The sequence below is a fragment of the Gekko japonicus genome, unplaced genomic scaffold (genome assembly GCF_001447785.1).
Source record: "Gekko japonicus isolate JY-2015 unplaced genomic scaffold, Gekko_japonicus_V1.1 scaffold48, whole genome shotgun sequence".
NCBI lineage: Eukaryota > Metazoa > Chordata > Lepidosauria > Squamata > Gekkonidae > Gekko > Gekko japonicus.
The window spans coordinates 1,000,662-1,020,007 of NW_015174273.1; the positions used below are offsets into that span (position 1 = coordinate 1,000,662).

The following is a 19,346-nucleotide window of genomic DNA, read 5'->3' on the forward strand; positions in this document are numbered from 1 at the left end:
AGCATGAAAGCCTTTCTTGACCAGCCCTAGATTCCTCGGATTCCTTGCAATTCATAAGAGGCAGGCAACATCCTTAACTTAGTCAAAAAACTTTATTGTATTTCTTTTGCTTTTCTTGAAACACTGAATTTTGTTCTTCCCTGAGTAACCACCACCACCAAATTAGCCTCAACATTTCACTTTCCAGCTGATATAATAGGTCCAAGTCTCAGCATGGTGGCTTTAAGACTGGTTCAGTTCTCACCTTTCTGGTGAACTCACTGGTCATAGGCAAACCACTCTCATACTATCATCAGTAATGTAATGATGATAATGTCAATCAAGCTTACAGAGTGGTTACAAAATAATGTTCGTCAAGTATTGTCAACACTATATAAATGACTAAAACGAGTCGTCATACCATATATGTGGTTGGCACAAAACTCCCTCAACTGCCTTTTTCTTTTTTTAAAGCTAACTAAATTGATCGGAATGGAAGATGTAAAATCTGACTATATGCTAAGAGTCAAGTTCCTTTGGAACTATTAGAAAGTGTCTTGAGGTCAGCTCAAAACATGCTCGCAACTGATAAATCCGTTGGTTGTACTTCTTCCTGCCAGCCTTGCTGAACTGAAAGGTTTCTTCCGTTTTTCCAAAATATACATCTCATTCCACTAATCTGTATTCCTGTTCCTACTAGGGGATGTACATAACCACAAGGAAAAAGTACCACTGCTCACACTACAGTAAACTGCATGAATGTCCTTCTTGCAGATACATTACTTAGTGCTTTATCAGTGGGAAAAGCAACCATATAAGTCTAGCACATTGGAAACACTATGGGAAGAAAGTACACATTGATTGCAGCTTACAATTAGAGAGCTATGCCACTTCCTGCACTCAAGAAACAAGCAAAAAAAAACCCCCAAACAAACAGACCCAAATCTAATAGTAGAATGTCAGGTGTAATGTGCTAGTTCTGTTATAACCAGGGTCAGTTCCAGGTTTTGGGGGACTTGGGCAGAGAATTCCCAGCCCCCTCTTCCTCTTCTCACCACCTGGCCCCCCACACTCACACTTACTCTCTCACACACACACTCCATATGCCTACTCACAAGCTCTCTCACTACCTACACTCCCTTTTCTCAGTAGCACTGGACAGTGTCCTCCTGGGATCGCCACCTGCACGCCCTTCCCCAGTGATGCTGGGCACATGTGAAGCTAGCAGCATGGGTGGCAGACCATTTGCAAGTGAGTGGGCAAAAGGAAGGGGGCACAAGTGGGCAGCAGGAAAGGTGCATGGGGTTGGAGGCGGGGGGCCCGACCAGAAGTCCTGCGACCTGGCAGCCACCCCAGTTCAAGGTATGCCAACGCTGGCCCTGATTATAACAATGCTGCGTTAAACAGTTGGCCAAGTAATCTTTTTCTTTAGTACAATTCTTAGTTAAGAAAATGCCTTCATCATCTGGGATTTAGGCTTATATTAATTATGAATGTAGAAATCAAATGGTGTTGTTGTTGAATAAATATGTGAGATCATGATTAAGGTTATCTTTTCCTCCTTTTTCCAGTGGCCCAAAGAAGCTCTGCTTTCTGTAGCAAGGACCTTTTTTCTGCCTGTTGACCTTGGAAGCGATAAGATGAAAGAGAAACTTTCTGTAATGTGCGTGGATATTCACATGAGTGTGACGGAGATGGCAGAGCGGTACTATGCTGAGCTCCGGCGACGCTACTACACCACGCCTACTTCCTATTTAGAGTTAATCAATCTTTACTTGTCCATGCTGAGTGAAAAAAGGAAACAGCTGGTTTCAGTAGGTTAAATTCTATTACCAGTAATATAGCCTTATGCTTAGAATTGTGCCTCATTTCTCTCTGACAGTCTTCCTTTTCAAACGACACATACGTTGTTGGGTGTTTATATTTCCTATTATGAGATGGATTTAGCACATGCTTTCTTCTGCTGGATCTGTATTGTAGATGACTTTATGAGAAATGCACAGGGGCGATGTATCTTATTAATTCCCCTTTTTATCTGACCCATAACCACCCTCACTAAAATCACTCGAATTCATCGAATGTCATTGATTTCAGTGATGCCACCCACATGCGACAGAGGCTGCAGTGCAGTCCTCTTCCGTGTGGATATTTGTATTCACTAACAAACGTTAAGATGGGGACTTGGGCAGAGAATTCCCAGCCCCCCCTCCTATTCTCACCACCAGGCCCCCCACACTCACACTTACTCTCTCGCACACACACTCCATATGCCTACTCCCAAGCTCTCCCACTGCCTATACTCCCTTTTCTCAGTAGCACTGGACAGTGTCCTCCTGGGATCGCCACCTGCACGCCCTTCCCCAGTGATGCTGGGCACATGTGAAGCTAGCAGCATGGGTGGCAGACCATTTGCAAGTGAGTGGGCAAAAGGAAGGGGGCACAAGTGGGCAGCAGGAAAGGTGCATGGGGTTGGAGGCGGGGGGCCCGGCCATGGCCTCTGTGGACAATTTCAATCCACCTCCCTGTAGAAAAGCAACCGGTACCCCCTCACCTCTCTCAGATGAGCCAACCCGAACCAGAGACTTTTCATCTCCTGTCGGCTTTCATAACAATGCTGCATTAAACAGTTGGCCAACTAATCTTTTTCTTTAGTACAATTTTTAGTTAAGAAAATGCCTTCATCATCTGGGATTTAGGCTTATGAATGTAGAAATCAAATGGTGTTGTTGTTGTTGAATAAATATGTGAGATCATTATTGTTATCTTTTTCTCCTTTTTTCAGTGGCCCAAAGAAGCTCTGCTTTCTGTAGCAAGGACCTTTTTTCTGCCCGTTGACCTTGGAAGCGATAAGATGAAAGAGAAACTTTCTGTAATGTGCGTAGATATTCACATGAGTGTGACGGAGATGGCAGAGCGGTACTATGTTGAGCTCCGGCGACGCTACTACACCACACCTACTTCCTATTTAGAGTTAATCAATCTTTACTTGTCCATGCTGAGTGAAAAAAGGAAACAGCTGGTTTCAGTAGGTTAAATTCTATTACCAGTAATATAGCCTTATGCTTAGAATTGTGCCTCATTTCTCTCTGACAGTCTTCCTTTTCAAACGACACATACGTTGTTGGGTGTTTATATTTCCTATTATGAGATGGATTTAGCACATGCTTTCTTCTGCTGGATCTGTATTGTAGATGACTTTATGAGAAATGCACAGGGGCGATGTATCTTATTAATTCCCCTTTTTATCTGACCCATAACCACCCTCACTAAAATCACTCGAATTCATCGAATGTCATTGATTTCAGTGATGCCACCCACATGCGACAGAGGCTGCAGTGCAGTCCTCTTCCGTGTGGATATTTGTATTCACTAACAAACGTTAAGATGAATTGCCATATTCTGGCTTTTGATGAAGAAACAGAATCATTCTAAAACCGGAAGGATTTAACATTTGACGAAGAAAGCTCAAACATTTGGTTTTCAAACTAAAGATGCCCCATGGAAGTTGCTAAGGAAATTACACAGATTCTTTGAGTACCAATCCTATTTATTTAGAGTTGCCAGTTGAAAGGAGAGAGAAAAGAACATAGTCCTAAAATAGTACCTTTAAGGTAAAAAACAAAGCTAACATTGTGGGGGTGGGCAGGCTGATCAGTGTATTATATAAGTTGTTGTAAGTATGACTGTCTGCCTTCTGGGCAGAAGTTGTAAATGTATGCCCAATGCAATGAGATCCTGGCATTCGGGGAAGTGAGTTCATACCTTTGAGGCTAAGGTTGCTAAACAGAAGAAGATGAGACACGCAGGGAGTGCTGTGTTGATGAGACTTTTCTTGGACTTGCCGGAGGCATCCCACTTCCAGGTCCTCTGCTGTCAAGGAAAATGAAGGTCTCAGGATACAGTGGCATCATAATCGCTTAAAGGGATCCGTTCCTGCTGTGAACTGGTACACTATAAAGACTGCCTTCCTGGGATGGGTAACATGGGTACCTTGGTAGTGGGAGATTTGATGCTTGGGAATGTCAAAAGATGTGTCTGTGATACGACTGTATGATGACTTGCCTGCCTGGGGCAAAGGTAGCCGATTTTATGCACTGTTTGAACAGGCTGTGTAGGTAAATACAAAGAAGGATCTGGTAGCTGTGGAGCACTGTGGCACCAATAAAGTTGGGAACGGTAGTTTTCCTGTCCCAGGAGAAAATTGTAGGTTGCTAAGAAGATGTTAAAGTCCATACCTATAAGATAGCAATTGGCCAAAACACAGGCTAGAGTTGATTTTAGAGCCTGTTCTGGAGTCACAGTGGTCAAGATAAAAAAATTACTTCTGTGCCGTAGATGCAATGGCACAGAGCCGTCTTGCTGAGTTATGAGTGGAGAAAGTTTGTTTGGTGTAGGGTGTCAGTGTGATTTAACTCAACGCAGGACAATCCTCTGTGACTAAGGACTTTTCAGATAAAAGGGCTCGTACCGCTTCCAATGTGGACTTTTTAAACAGTCTTCTTAATATCAGATATTATACCCATAGCTCCCTGCTTGTTGCCTTTGCTTGGTTGAGTTTCAGCTATGACAGTCTGGGTGCAGAATATCTGATGGATCCCTTCCCCCACCCTGCCCCATCACTCAGCGTATTATCAGAAGATCCCCTCTGGGTTCTTCTGCTGTCCAAGATTAGACAGGTGGCAAGAGATTACAGCTACTTTTGGGTGGTGGTGATGCACCTTTGGAAGGCCTCCTGTTCCTTGGATGTCTGGCTACACTGTTGTTGTTTGAGCAACAAGTTTCTCTGTTTTTGCTGATTTGAAGGCTCGTGCACCTCTTGGAATGCTACATGTGAGACAGCAGGATATAAATATTTTACTTAAATAGTAAATCAAATTGTGTTAGAAACACTACAAGTACAATGAAAGGAGTGCTTAACATTAAGTGTTTCTTTCAGCCCAGATCCAGTTCTTATACCAGGCAGCCACTCAAATATAACAGCTTGTGGTTCCAGATGATGGGAATGCAGGCCTCCAACCAGTTTGGTGGGGCCCAGATTAGTATTGCAGTGTAGATAGGGGATGCCCATCCAGATGTGTGCACGCTGCATGCATGGAAGGTTGCTTGCTGGGTCATAGCATTTCTATATACAAACTTGCTTATGTATAAAGGTAAAGGTTCCCTTGCTCGAAAGCCAGTCGAATCCGACTCTAGGGTTGCGGTGCTCATCTCCGTTTCAAAGCCGAAGAGCCAGCGCTGTCCGAAGATGTTTCCGTGGTCATGTGGCCGGCATGACTAAACACCAAGGCACACGGAACGCTGTTACCTTCCCACCGAAGTGGTACCTATTTATCTACTTGCAATTTCTTGCTTTTGAACTGCTAGGTTGGCAGGAGCTGGAACTAGAGACGGGAGCTCACTCCGTCATGCGGCACACTCGGGTCTCAAATTGCTGAACTACCGACCTTCCACAGCCTGCAGTTCAGCATCTCAACCACTTGAGCCACCGCAGCTCCTTGCTTATGTATACTTGTATGCTTAAGCCTGTTTTCATATTTTAAAAGAAATGTCAGCGTTGAAGGTAAACGTTTGACTGGTCACTTAGACTGGAGAGGTAACTTTTGCTGCTTAAAGCAATTATACTCTTAGCATTCATGGAAAAGGTTATGCATGCTAATTTGATTAGAATATGTGCAGTTATACACAGTTGAGTGGGTTTTGTCCCACTGGAAATGAGGATCCATCAGTGCAAAGGGCTGCTTCTCCCTCTTCACTGCTGTCGTGTTACATGGCATTTGGCCCACGTTATCCCCTAATTCCCTGGCAGCTGCCAGGATAGGAACAGGGCACGAAAGAGTCACCACTGTGAGTGCCTTCTGCCTTTTCACAACTGTAGAGTTCCAGCCCAATGTTACTGTTGTACAATGCTCACCGCTTGTTTTTCAAAAAAAAACCAACCACATCAACCCTTCTTGTGCTACTAATATGGTAACACTTGTTTGAAGTTTTGAAAGGAGTCATCAATATATTATTAATCAATCATATTTACCATGTTCCAGGCTCGAGATCGTGTGAAGAATGGCTTAACAAAGTTGTTAGAGACGAATGAACTCGTTGACAAAATGAAATTAGATCTTTCAGCTTTAGAGCCGGTTTTGAAGGAGAAATCAATAGATGTTGAAGCTTTGATGGAAAAATTAGCAGTGGATCAAGAAAATGCAGATCAGGTATAAATTATTACCAGTTAATTTTTTTTTAATTGTTTATAATATACTTGCAGTCCGCTCCCAGCTATTCTCCCATCTAAGCACTGAGCTGACTGAAATCTGTTTATTTGAAACATTGTCGCAGTATAGTACAGGGTGCCCTGGTGATGCTCGAGGCAAGAAACATGTTTATTATTCTCCTCCTCAGCTCTTGAATGCCTTATTTTTACTACATTTTGAAAAAAAATGCTTTGAAACATATAAGATGATAAATTTGCACTCTAGAATCTGTAAATCTGTGTTTATTCATGCTACATATAAGTAAATAAAACGTTTGCTCCCTCTAATTCTAATAAAGGCTTTTTAATTTTAAGAAAGACTGAAATATACAAACATCAGGAAATTAAATTGTACGTCAACACTGTGTGGATCCCGGGGCTCCCTTATCCCCACAAGACCAATATTGGGGGGAGGCATTTTTAGTCTGAGGTGAGAAGACAGATATCTTTTCTTTCCACAGAAGTCCTCTCTGGGATCCAAACCACTGATCTGAAATTCCCAGCAGACCTGTAACATGTGGTGGAAGTCACATAATTCACTCTGTGACAAAAAAAAAAAGTCTGTGGAAAGCTGACCCAATACATATTTAATATATGAAGCTGTCTTATACTTAGTCAATGTTACCGTGTGCATTTGAGAAGACGCATGTACACTGGACATGTGCCGTGTGAATGAGGCCCCTTTCCTTCTAGGAGCCAGATTCACTGTGGGGGAAATTGTGAGAGAGAACCTCTTTTATGCCACCTCTTGCTGTCGTTTGAGGGGGCTTCAGGGTTAGGTTTTAACCAGCTGCCAAAGGGCCCAACTAGACTAAAAGTGATTTAAAGAAACTGTGAGGGCCCAGTCCTTATCGGACAAGCAGCACAGCACTCTTGCTCCCCCCCCCCCACCATTTCAAGTGCTGAAAAAGCCTTGGGGGGGGGGGAGACACCCAAAGTGGCTTGCAACCTTCCTCCATTTTATTTTCCCAAGAACCCTGTGAGGTCGGTTAGGCCAAGAGTGTGTTACTGACCCAAGGTCACCCACAGTGAGTTTCCATGACTGAACGGAAATTTTAACCTGGGTTTCTCAGCTCCTCATCCAGCACTATAACCACTAAGCCAAGTGAGTTTCCATGAATGAACGGAAATGTTAACCTAGGTTTCTCAGATCCTCATCCAGCACTATAACCACTAAGCCACACTGGCTCTCAGTTATGGGCTGTGGTCACTGGAGATCCTCTCTGTTAGGCAAAACAGAGCCCAGATATCAAGGTAGGACTATACCATTCCATGGCCAAGGTTGTGAGCTATTTCATGATTAAAATTCAGCTGCACAAAGGGGTCTGCTCCTGCTTATTCTCCTGTTCAACCTGCCTCCTTTTGTCTTGCAAATGCCTTTTGGAACAATTCTCAGACAAGGGTTGTTGGGACCTTCTTGGGAAAGGTGGGCACTGTCAACATCCATGTGTTCTATAAGTCTGGCTGTAGATCATATCAATCTGTTTGACAGGAGCTGACAGCTCAGAGTGTCAGTAGAGCTGGCTCCAACCGGTTCTGTCTAGTTGATAGCAGAGCTAATTAACAGTGACTCAGCATTGGGTCCTGATTGGACAATGTTTGTATAAATGTGATGCTGTACAATGTATCCTTCCTGATGGAAACCTGGTGTCTGCATGAGCATTTTGTCGTTCTGTGCAATATATAGGTGGAGGCTTGTGTAAATCAATTGTATATAGTTTTACACCAAGCCTATAAGACTTACGTCTTCTTTGATACTCTCACACCCACTCACAATCTGCAGTGGGCTAGCACCGCGCAAACCAGGCACAAGATAAGTGGGGTGGTTCCAGACCAAAGTGGTGGAGATTGAGCCCAGAAAACGGAGGCATGGCGGTTTTGGCAACATCAGATTATTATTATTTTTTTAATCATTTTATTTTCAGTTTTCCATAACTTACATACATTAATCTCTCATTTTCTAACAATTGGGGGTTAGCATTACAACTTTTCTTCATACCATTTTATGGCATTTTGCCATTTCTGTTTAAATTTTTCCTCTGGTTTTCCCGCCAAAAACATATTCAACTTATCTATTTCAATTACTTCAAAAAGAATGCTAATCAAATCTTCCTTACTCGGTATGCTGTCAGACTTCCAGTTCTTTGCGATACATATTCTTGACATTGTAATTACATATACAATAATACATGTCCCAAAAAGGCAAATTAAAAAAAATATAAGAACTATAATCGATATTGGCCCCTGCCACATGGCAGGGGATAAGTCGCTCAAAGCGCGGCTTTTAAAAGCCGCGCCAAAGTTGAGACGCCGCGGTGGGATCCCACGATCCCCTGGGCCGCGGCGCCTTTTCTCCCTGGCACGATCAGATGCCGGGGAGAAAACACAGTTCAGACGGGGAGCCTGCCAAACTGCGCATGTCGGAGCATGCGCAGTTCGGCTAGGAGCCGGGGATGAGCTGGCGCAAAGACGCGCCGGCGATCCGACGGCCCGGCTTGCGGCGCTTCAAGCAGAAGAATCACGCAGGTAGGTGGTTCTTTGTAGTGCGGGTTTTCAGGTGGAAAGGACAGATCGGGGACGGGCAGGCAATGCTTCCCAGATGTTGCCGTGGGATCGCGCCCGTTTGCTCCGCCCCCGATCCGTCCCGCTCCCGGTCCAAAACCCCTAGTGTGAACAGGACCATTATTGAATATTATGAATACCAACCAGGTAAAAAACTGGCGTTAATGTTTCTTGACGCGGAGAAGGTCTTTGATAATGTAAATTGGGACTTCATGAAACAGAAACTAAATATTTGGGATTGTGGAAATAACTTCATGAACATGATAGAGGCCATATATAAAGAACAGTGGGCAAAAATTATAGTCAACGGAGAACTTACCCAAAAGATACCTATAGAAAAAGGAACAAGGCAAGGTTGCCCACTCTCTCCATTGCTATTTATATTTGGGCTGGAGACATTAAATGATATAGTAAGAAATTCCGACGAGGTTAAAGGCCTGAAAATTAAAGGAGAACAATTCAAATTACAAGCGTTCGCTGATGATTTGGTTTATATTTTGGAAGACCCAAGCAACATCAGATTATTGATCCGTCTAGCTCAGTTTTGCCATCAGGTCTTGAAAGTCTGACATAACTTAAAATGTCAGGGTTTAAAACAGAGACCTTCTGCTTGCAAAGCACATACTCTTGTCAGCAAAGACTCTTTTCTTTCACTGATGAAAGACACCTGAGATATTGCATTTTTATAAACTAGCAATGTTCCCAGAAATTTTGTTTGCTCTAGCATAAGAAAATCACAAGGAAAGCCTTTATACTTCTGTGCATCCTTTAGCTTCACTGGCATCTTTTTAAAAAAAACGTTGCATCATTTTTCATAGTCTTACAGCGCACCACATGAGAATATGTTTCTGTTTCATTTCTTCACACATGGAACAAAGCAAATAGCAAAGATGGAGAATCAAATTTGTGAACTTCAACACTTCGTTAACTTTTGGAAACTCACGTTGGCCAATTAATTTGCTTTCAGGTTCGTCGTGTTGTTCAAGAAGATGAAGCCACTGCGAAAGTAAAAGCGGAGGAAACTCAGGCGATAGCTGATGATGCTCAGCGTGATCTGGATGAGGCTCTCCCTGCTCTAGAAGCTGCCAACAAAGCTCTCGATTCCTTAGATAAAGCAGACATTTCTGAAATCAGAGTTTTCACTAAACCCCCGGACCTAGTCATGACTGTGATGGAAGCTATCTCTATTCTTCTCAATGCAAAGTAAGTCAGGTACACCCCATACCTTCACGTCGGACTATATTTTTAGCTTCCGTTTTGGTTTGGTGTGAAGTGACACCCATTTCCTAAGGCGATTCTCAACAGAAGAGTTCTTGCTCTCACTCTCCTGCAATGTTGTCATGCTCTGCATTTCCCCACCTCACAAGCCAGTGGAGCGGAGGTGGCAAACGTTTAGCATATGATGACATTGCATGACCCCTTTTGTCAATCTAAACATTACAGTTGAGAAAGAAACACACAGCCACTGTTCTGGCAGCAGCTGCACGTTCTTTATAATGCCTACTTCCGGCCTTAAACCCAGAGCTGCTACCAAAAGTTATGAAATGAATTTGCATAGATATATATGTATTACTCCGTTACTAATTAGCAAGGGGGGAGAAAAATTAAGGGGTGAATTTAATTGAGCACGACAAGCTGTGATTGTGGATTTGATGTATGGGAATAGTCAAAAATCCCTAATGGTAAAACACGTCTCTTTTTATATTCTTGGGCCAGTTTCTGACTGTTTCTTCCAAATAAGCTAATGATTATGGAGTCTGATGATAAAGAGGGATGCTTCAGGCAAAGTCAGCTACTAACATCCCAAAGGAATTTAAGGATGCATTACATCAATTACATGTTATCAGAAAGCAAATGAATGTCACAGTGAACATTAGTACAGTATTTTAAAAGGACAAACCCTCTCAGTTTTTGTAGCTAAGTAAGGCTTCAAATTGTTAACCTTTAAAATATTGCCGTCTTGGATCTTTTAAATCAAGATGTGCTGTGGTGAGACCCCAGTCCTAACCACATTTACAGAGGTGTGATCCCACTGATTTCCTTGTCACACGTGTTTAGGATAGTGGTTCCAATTATGTGAGCCTTTTTTAAGCTGAGAGACCATGCCTAGGATGAGAAAAAGCGTTTACTGCACCAGCACACCATTATAGCCATCTGATATTAAGGGTGGCATCATGAGAGTATTTAGAATGTCACCGCAGTGGCACAGCATCACTCAGTGCTCTTGCGACTGGAGTAGCTACTATCATTATGGCAGCACGCAAAGCTGTTGCACGGCACATAAGTCACTGGAACAGTGTATGTCAAAGAGCTAAAAGATCTGGAAGCTTTATGGAGACATATCTCATTGGAGATCCTCCTGTGGACCTTTCAGCCATCATGCAGGCTTCTAGCTTGGCACAATTCTACAAAGCAGTGTAGAAGAAGTGGCCTGATCAGCTGACCAAACACATGCAAGTCTCTGTGTCCATTTGCACATTAATGACACTACAATGTTGTTGCACAGCTAATGTCTGTTGGAGAAGGCTATTAGTATGTTAAATTATATTATTTGATATTAAGGTGTCATTACTGTGTCTAAATGGTCTGATGTACATGTATCTGAGAGAGCACATTCTTCTATATGTATCTCCCCAGGCACTTAGATCAGCTGGAGAGGGGGAGTGTTTGGTGTAGGGGTTAGAAGCATGGGCTCTAATCTGGGAGGACTGGGTTTGATTCCCCACTCCTTCTCATGCAGCTGCTGGTGTGACCTTGGGTCAGTCATAAGTTCTTTCAGAGGTGTTCTCTCAAGGGCAGTTCTCGAGAGAGTTCTCTCAGCCCTACCTTACCTCAGAGGGTGTCTGTTGTGGAGAGGGGAAGGGGAAGAGATTGTAAGCTGCTCTGAAACTCCTTTGGATAGTGAAGGGCAGAGTATAAATCCAATCTCCTCCTCTGTGTTCTTTCTTTTATTATGGTGAGAACTGTAGAAGCACAGTGTGGGGTCTTTTCAGTTGTAGCACCCAGCTGTTGGAAATTCCTGCCAAAGGAAGATACAGTTTGGCTCCAGGTTCATAAAACTTTTGTCACTAAAAATAATTTATGTTCTCAGGGGGCACTTCTGGGCCTTTATTGATAGCTGTTAGCTTTCATTAGCCTTATTAGTACCAATTTTTTAAAAACTCACTTTGGATACTTTGGGTGAGGGAAAATGTGGCTCATAGATGCTATGAGCTTGTATAGAGTACAGAGTGGAATGAGTCATGTAATGGTTCATAGTGAATCCTATAGCACAAGCAGCTTTTTGAAAAAAAATCAAAGTCACTTTTGAGGAAACACTAGAAATAATTCTTATTTGGCATAAATGTACCTCATAAAAATTGAGGTTGTCAGTGATGGCATTTGCCTTCTTCTGAAGATCACAAATGAGTGTCAAGCTTATTGTGAATTCTCCCTTTGCTATTTCTAATCAAAGAATAAATGATATTCCGCACACAAACCACGTGCACAGCATGTCTCAGCAATCTTTTCATTGACTTTTAATGAGGCGCCACAAATTTGGATGAGAAATGGCCTCCCCTTGTAACTTCAAAAGCCTAAGCCATAAAGGTGATCCTGTGCTGGTTAAGAGAAAAATAAAGGTCAAACTATTTTGTCTCGGAGTCTGCCTGAAGATAATTAAATTATATATTTATACCTGACTTGGTTAGAATTTAAATACTAGTGACCTGGAGAGCCCAGCCTTCTAGAGGAATAGCAGCTTTGGCAGCCTGTTTTGCAAATGTCTTTATGGATTAGGTGAAATCCATAGAGGTGTCACTTGAAGTTCAATTCACATTACCGCAAAACATTAGCTGAAGCGTGAGGCATCAAAGCGCCGTTTCCTTTGTGACCCCATACCCTGTCTTCTTCTTCCTAAGGCCTACCTTGTTGATTTCCTCTCTTCTCCATGCTGGAATTAATTATGTATAATGCAGAAATGTAACTGTCAGTCGGTCTTTTATCGAGCACAAATTTAATCCTAGCAAGTACATATGAAAACTATGCTGGGCAATGCATTCTCTGAGGCAGAAACAGCCTTTCTAACATGTGCCAGTTTCTTTCAATCTTTCAGACCTGACTGGGCAACAGCAAAACAGCTTCTTGGAGACTCCAATTTCCTGAAAAAGCTTTTAGAATATGATAAAGAAAACATAAAGGGTCAAATATTGCAAAAGCTTCAGAAATATATCAACAACCCTGATTTTGTGCCGGAAAAAGTAGAGAAAGTGTCAAAGGCGTGCAAATCTATGTGCATGTGGGTGAGAGCTATGGATTTATACTCTCGAGTCATCAAGGTGGTGGAGCCAAAGAGGCAGAAGCTGAACGCTGCACAGGTAGTTTGTTAGTTGCAGAGGGATTTATTTATGTCCTGGTACTATTGAATGCGAAAAGAAGGTTTTTCATCATCAAGAAAACAATATTCAAACAGCATAATTGGTTACAAAAGACAGTGGTAATTTGAGTAATAATCCTCTGATTGGCCAGATATAAAGAAACATATCTACGTCAAACTAAGTGTTTACTTAACCTAACCCAAATGATAATGGGCAAGGATTCTTCATATCATACCAAAATCTTATCTGACCCAGACATTGAAAGGTTTGCCCTAAGAACTACAGAATCATGAACTTTGTACCTAACAATATCAGACCTACAAGAGGAAGCCTATATAACAGGCCTTTCTAACATCCTAATAAAATATTACTTAAAGAACAAATCTATAAAAACCAGAGAAATATGAATATGAACAATCAAGAAGGAAAAAACCTATATATGAAAATCTTTATATTCCCATTCATACTACACTTGCACAGTATTCTTTTTGTGGGTTCAAATCTTAGTCACATGGCAGGTTCTCCAGCAGCCTGTATAGCACTGATACAGGAAGCTGAGTGCCAAAGAAAAGTCTGGCCCTGTGCATTCTAATCTAGTGCTGCTGTAATTAGGTTGTCTGTGTTAATCCCATGTGGTTTGTTGAGACTAGCAACAAATTTAGCACAGAAATCTGCATAATTCTTTTTTGGCTTTTGGGTAATGGGTACATTGATTCAGTACATCTGATAACTTGAAGACATCTCTGTTTGGAAAGAGTTAGCCATGAAACAGTCATTTCATTAAGACAGTAATGACAGAAGGCAATTGGGCCTTCCAAAATCTTGCTCTCTGGAGAGAATACTAAAATGCTGCTAATATCTATGCCCCAATACAGCTCTAGTTGTGCCAGAGTGCACATTTAAATCTGTATTCAGTTGAAAGTGGAGTGGTGTGGTTAGATGACATTGGCATTCTGATAGGCATGGAAATTTATGTCAATGTTGATGTTGTCTTTCCATATGGCATTATTTTAAATTGGATACACATGCAATTTGTATTTTGGCTCAGTTAGTCACCTGTAACTATGTGTGATTACAATAGTTCAGAGTGCTTGTTCTAAAATATTAGCTTTATAAATTCTCAGCCTGATTTGATAGGTTGGTCCTGCTGAATCTACTACTCAAATGTGGAAGCCCTTGTGAAATATAATGAACTAGGGAGATAGTGTAAATGTGTAGGGGGGAAGGTATCATTTCAGATGTTGGATTTATTTAGTTAGCAGCGTGCTGAAGGCTAAGTCCATCTTGAGTGTGTGTGCTGCAGGAAACGAAGTTACACACGCAGCCTCTTTATCTTTGCAAAACTAATAAGAGTCCTTTATTATAAGGAACTCCTTTCTAGGCATGATAGGGATAGGTTTCTAACCTAGTCTAACGAACTAGGATGGAAAGAGACAGGGTAGGTTTCTAACCTAGTCTAACGAACTAGGATGGATAGAGATGGAGGAAGCATGTCCTGCTCTCATGCTGCCAAGATGGAGAAGGCTAGCATAGTGTGGAGGGAAGGTCAAGACTGGAAGGAAGGAAGTTTCCCGAAGAGTAGCAATCTACACATCGAAGGGATAGCGTCAGAGCAGTAGAGGGAAAGGATGCTCAGTGTCCTGGCCTGTATCTCTCTGACTGTCTTGTAGTCCCCCTCTGAAGTCTGAGGCTAAGAATTAGCACAAAGTCCTTCACTTCCAACATCAAAAACTATGCTTTTTAATGGATTTCTCTATTTGTTTCATTTTTCAAAATAGATGACATGAGAACACACATACAGAGCCCATTTACATTACAAAGTATTATCTTTGTGGCCTGTACCCTACTGGTCCACTAAGCAAAGTCTGAAGCCTTCCTCCAGCCTAAGGAGTCTTTCTCCAATTTAAGTGGCTCATCCTCCAACTGTTAAGTTGAAGGACGAGCCACTTAAGCTGGAGGAAGTCTCTTCAGGGTAGAGGAACTTCCTTCATCCTATGGTAGGATGTCGTCCATTATTGTTATATTAATTACCTTTTTATCTAATTCTAATGTACCTTCATATGCTATTAAAGGTTTGAATGTGAAATTAATTACCACAAATGTGGTCTGATAGCTAAAGAAGTGATATTTAAGTGTCAGGTTCAAAGTTCAGCTCAACTGTAGAAGTTACTGAGCGGACCAGAAGAAGCCATTTTCACTTTTAATGTGTCCTAAGTACAATAATAAATCTCTTACAAAACTGTTTTGGAAATTAATAAATTAATAAAATAAAGCGTTTGACATATCAGTGATGAGTGTCGTTATTTTATACCGATTAGGCAGAGCTTGATGCTACGTTGGCTACCCTTCGAGATAAACAAAAAAAGTTGAGACAGGTAGAAGAACAAATCCAAGAACTACAAGACCAGTATGAAAAAAGTGTGAATGAAAAAGAGAGTCTTGGTAAGTAGTTCAGGCAAATAATTTTTCTGAAGTTCAGAGAAATAATTTTTAGAATAATCCTTTGGTGGTGTGTTTTTACTTGGCATGTTGAATGTTTTACAGCGGTCATGCTTGCTTGATTAATATAACTTGCTCAGCCACCGCAACCTACTCACAAGTCAAGTTTCATATCCGTTTGTCTTGCCCCAAGTGTTCACCCCCCTAACGTGAGCACCGTACCGGGCAGCTTTGTGGCTGCATGGTAGCCATGGTAGATTATGTTTTGCAGCAGCTTTTGTACAGTTACAGTAGGTGGTCAAGTCTTCATCCAGGGTTCATCCAGGGTTATGAAGCTACATACACCTGTACATGATAACTAACAGTTACACACTTTCCTCTTTTTTTTTTTTACTGAAAACACACAGAACATGAAGTTGCAGCCAGATTTGCTAATGACATTATTGGTTGCCTAGGTAGAGCCAGGGCTTCCCCAGAGAACTTCCAAAAGGCAATGATCACACAAGATTTGAAATAAACATCCAGGAACAAGAGTTGAAATAAACATCCAGGAATGTGCATGCACAGATGCTATAGCTCCAAACTGTTTTGCATTCAGTGTTCTGTCAAATGCATATATCTGCATGCACAAAGGCATCTTTCTTATGGCAGACATGTTTGAGTCCAACATCCGTTTTTCATTTTATATAGTAGCCACAAGTGACCATGATAGAAACTGACCCACTGGGTGCTCAAGCACATCTTATTTTTCCTGCATGGTTAACTAAATCTCAAAATTGTTAGTGCTATAGCACTAACAAGTGCCTGTTCATCCCTTGGAGCCCGACATTCAGTGGTAGGTTAAAGCTATACTGACACCTTTTTATTCTCTTACTGCTATCTCACAGTAGTGAGAAAAAGAAATTGGCTCCTGCTTTAAGCCTGGCAAATAAGAGGCAGCTTAAAGCTCAAATCCCAAGGATTGCTTACTGGTATAAATAACAATTAGACTTCTGTGGGAAGATCCTCTGGTATACACAAACCATATGCATTTGAGGTCATTTGTATGTCTGAAATTCCCGTAACTGTAATATTAGTTCACGATAATAGAGTCTACCACTGTCTTGCGGCACTGTTTTTCATAAATGCTTTGAAGACTGAAATTTCCAGGTGGCAATTAGAGAACAGCAGTACTCTGAATGAATTAGTGAGAGAGTAAACGGTGGCTCAAGTGGTTAAGACGCTGAATTGCAGGCTCTGGAAGGTCGGTAGTTCAGCAGTTCGAGACCCGAGTGCACCGCATGACAGAGTGAGCTCCCGTCTCTAGTTCCAGCTCCTGCCAACCTAGCAGTTCGAAAGCAAGACATTGCAAGTAGATAAATAGGTACCACTTCAGTGGGAAGCTAACAGCATTCCGTTCGCCTTGGTGTTTAGTCATGCCAGCCACATGACCACGGAAAGGTCTTCGGACAGCGCTGGCTCTTCGGCTTTGAAACGGAGATGAGCACCGCAACCCTAGAGTCGGACTCGACTGGCTTTCGAGCAAGGGAACCTTTACCTTTACTAAACTCTTTGCAGAGACATCTGAGCGAGCGCTTTTGCTTCTGGTCTTTCTATCTGTGGAGAGCTCCTATACCTGTTTAAGAAACTCATTCTGAGGAAACATCCTTCAGTTTATAGAAACCCAGGAAGAAGAGAGAATTGTGATAAGCTAGATTGGAAACTGCCTGCAGAGAATTTATGCCTACGAGTCTGACTTTTCACAACATAAATGCAGTAGGAAAAAATTGCACTGTGAAAGCTTTTGTGATATTTACTTCTAATTGGGGTCACACAATCCTTTGTTAGCTTAAAAAAACCCCAAAGGAATGGTTTGCCAAAAATGAATTGTTGTTTTTAAACAAACAATGACCATATTCGAGTAATGTTCTTACTGTTCAGCAAGGACCATGGCGCTGACTCAAGCACGTCTTACTCGAGCTGGGAAACTCACTGCTGCATTAGGAGATGAACAGGTCCGGTGGGAAGAGAGTATTTTGAACTTTGAAGCGGAGATTTCAAACATCATTGGAAACGTGTTCATAGCCGCAGCCTGTGTTGCCTATTTTGGAGCTTTTACAGCTCTCTATAGACAACTGGTGAGTAAAAGAAATCTCATTCTCCCTATATGGACTTTATTTCATTGTTAAAAATGGTATATTTCATAGGCACTCTTGTGTGTTTCTTGACAAAACTTAATCTGCCAAATAAACATAAAAAGGCAGAAGGGAAAATAGTCCCCTTTGTTCAGCTGAATGCCCCTGTTCTTCACTGTCAGTGTCCAAGAGTGAGTTACCAGTATCAGTTTGTCCTCTCTGCAAAGTACGCAGTAACTTTCAGTGGCCCACACATAACAGGTAGAAACTCATCTGCCAATGGGTACTGTACGCACTCTTTTTATGCCCGGGAGGCGTGTCTACAGTACTCATTTGCAGATATATGATCTTCCTGCTATGTATCTCCAAAACTGAAATTATACATCCGCTGCCCCTTTCATATGACACTGAATGTTGCTGGACCTCTGTTCAGTGGAAGGTAAGGAGCATGGAATATCCCTCTCCGTCACATGTCCTGAACCCATGATTAGTGGTGTTCAAACTGTATGACTGAAGCAATGCATGTGCAGCCCCTACTTCTGGATCACTCTTTTCAGTCATGGGAAACACATACACATCTCCACTGGTACATGTCTTTCCTCCTGCTGGGTCAGCATGAGCTGCTGTTTCCTTTACATGCTGAAATTGTTGCCATGTGTGATCAGAACACACATATTCACTAGATATATGTCTCTTTGAACATGGCCTTCTTTCCAGTTGGAGCCTGCACCAAATACCCCAGTGTACAGAAGCAACCTTCCTTCTGTCACTTTTTGACCTGTGCCTATGGATCTGCTGGCTTAGGTTTAACACTTGCTAGATAGAAGAAACCCTGGACTTTTAGACCATGACCCACATACCAATATTCATAGTCTGAGACCAAGTAGAGGTACACGCTTCTGAGTGAATAAAAGCTCAGCCAGGATATTTGAGGGAGTGTCAGCAGAAGTGAGATGAATAAACTTTACACAAGGAATATTTTTACAGGGAGTTATTTTTTTTAATTTATTGTGGAAACAGTATACATTATCAGAAATGAGTATTTAAACGTGGAAGTCTACACAGGAGGGAAGAGGTTTTTCCAGATTGGTTTATTGCAATTAAGCCCTCCTCGTTTCTCTATCGGAACAGTACTCACATGACGCAGTGCTCTCCAGCAGGTGCTCTTTCTCACATGTTAACTATGTGCGTTTCCCCTAATGATGTTGGCTTCCAGGACATGATCCAGGCACTTTCAAAGAATCAAAAAACAGTCAACCTTCCTTCTCAAAGTAGATACCTCCACTCCAGGGCTCTTTTTGTAGCAGGAACTCCTTTGCATATTAGGCGACACACCCCTAACGTAGCCGATCCTCCAAGAGCTTACGGGTTCTTCTTACAGGGGCTATTGTAGAGTTCTTGGAGGATTGGCTACCTTATGGGTGTGTCGCCTAATATGCAAAGGAGTTCCTGCTACAAAAAGAGCCCTCCTTCTATCCCAGACCTCCAGGAGACATTTCTCTCTCAGCCTACACTGTGATGCCACGGGAGTTTAGCCACTTGACAGGGATTGGGTAGGGTTGCACAGTTCATTAGCAGTCCTTAGCATTCTTTGTTCTTGTACAACCTCAGACATCTGTGGACTGCTGAATTGCTCTATTTTATATACTGTTA

At 42.1% G+C, this 19,346-nt stretch overlaps 1 protein-coding gene across 1 annotated transcript in view; it reads left to right on the plus strand.

The window, feature by feature from the left end:
* Nucleotides 1-19,346, plus strand: part of DNAH6 (dynein, axonemal, heavy chain 6) — a 267,936-nt gene that overhangs the window by 125,585 nt on the left and 123,005 nt on the right. The window contains exons 48-53 of the mRNA XM_015423720.1: nucleotides 1,551-1,793; nucleotides 6,018-6,185; nucleotides 9,753-9,988; nucleotides 12,879-13,140; nucleotides 15,459-15,582; nucleotides 17,500-17,696. Of these exons, the coding sequence (XP_015279206.1) occupies nucleotides 1,551-1,793; nucleotides 6,018-6,185; nucleotides 9,753-9,988; nucleotides 12,879-13,140; nucleotides 15,459-15,582; nucleotides 17,500-17,696 (1,230 nt within the window). The remainder of the gene's footprint in view (nucleotides 1-1,550; nucleotides 1,794-6,017; nucleotides 6,186-9,752; nucleotides 9,989-12,878; nucleotides 13,141-15,458; nucleotides 15,583-17,499; nucleotides 17,697-19,346) is intronic.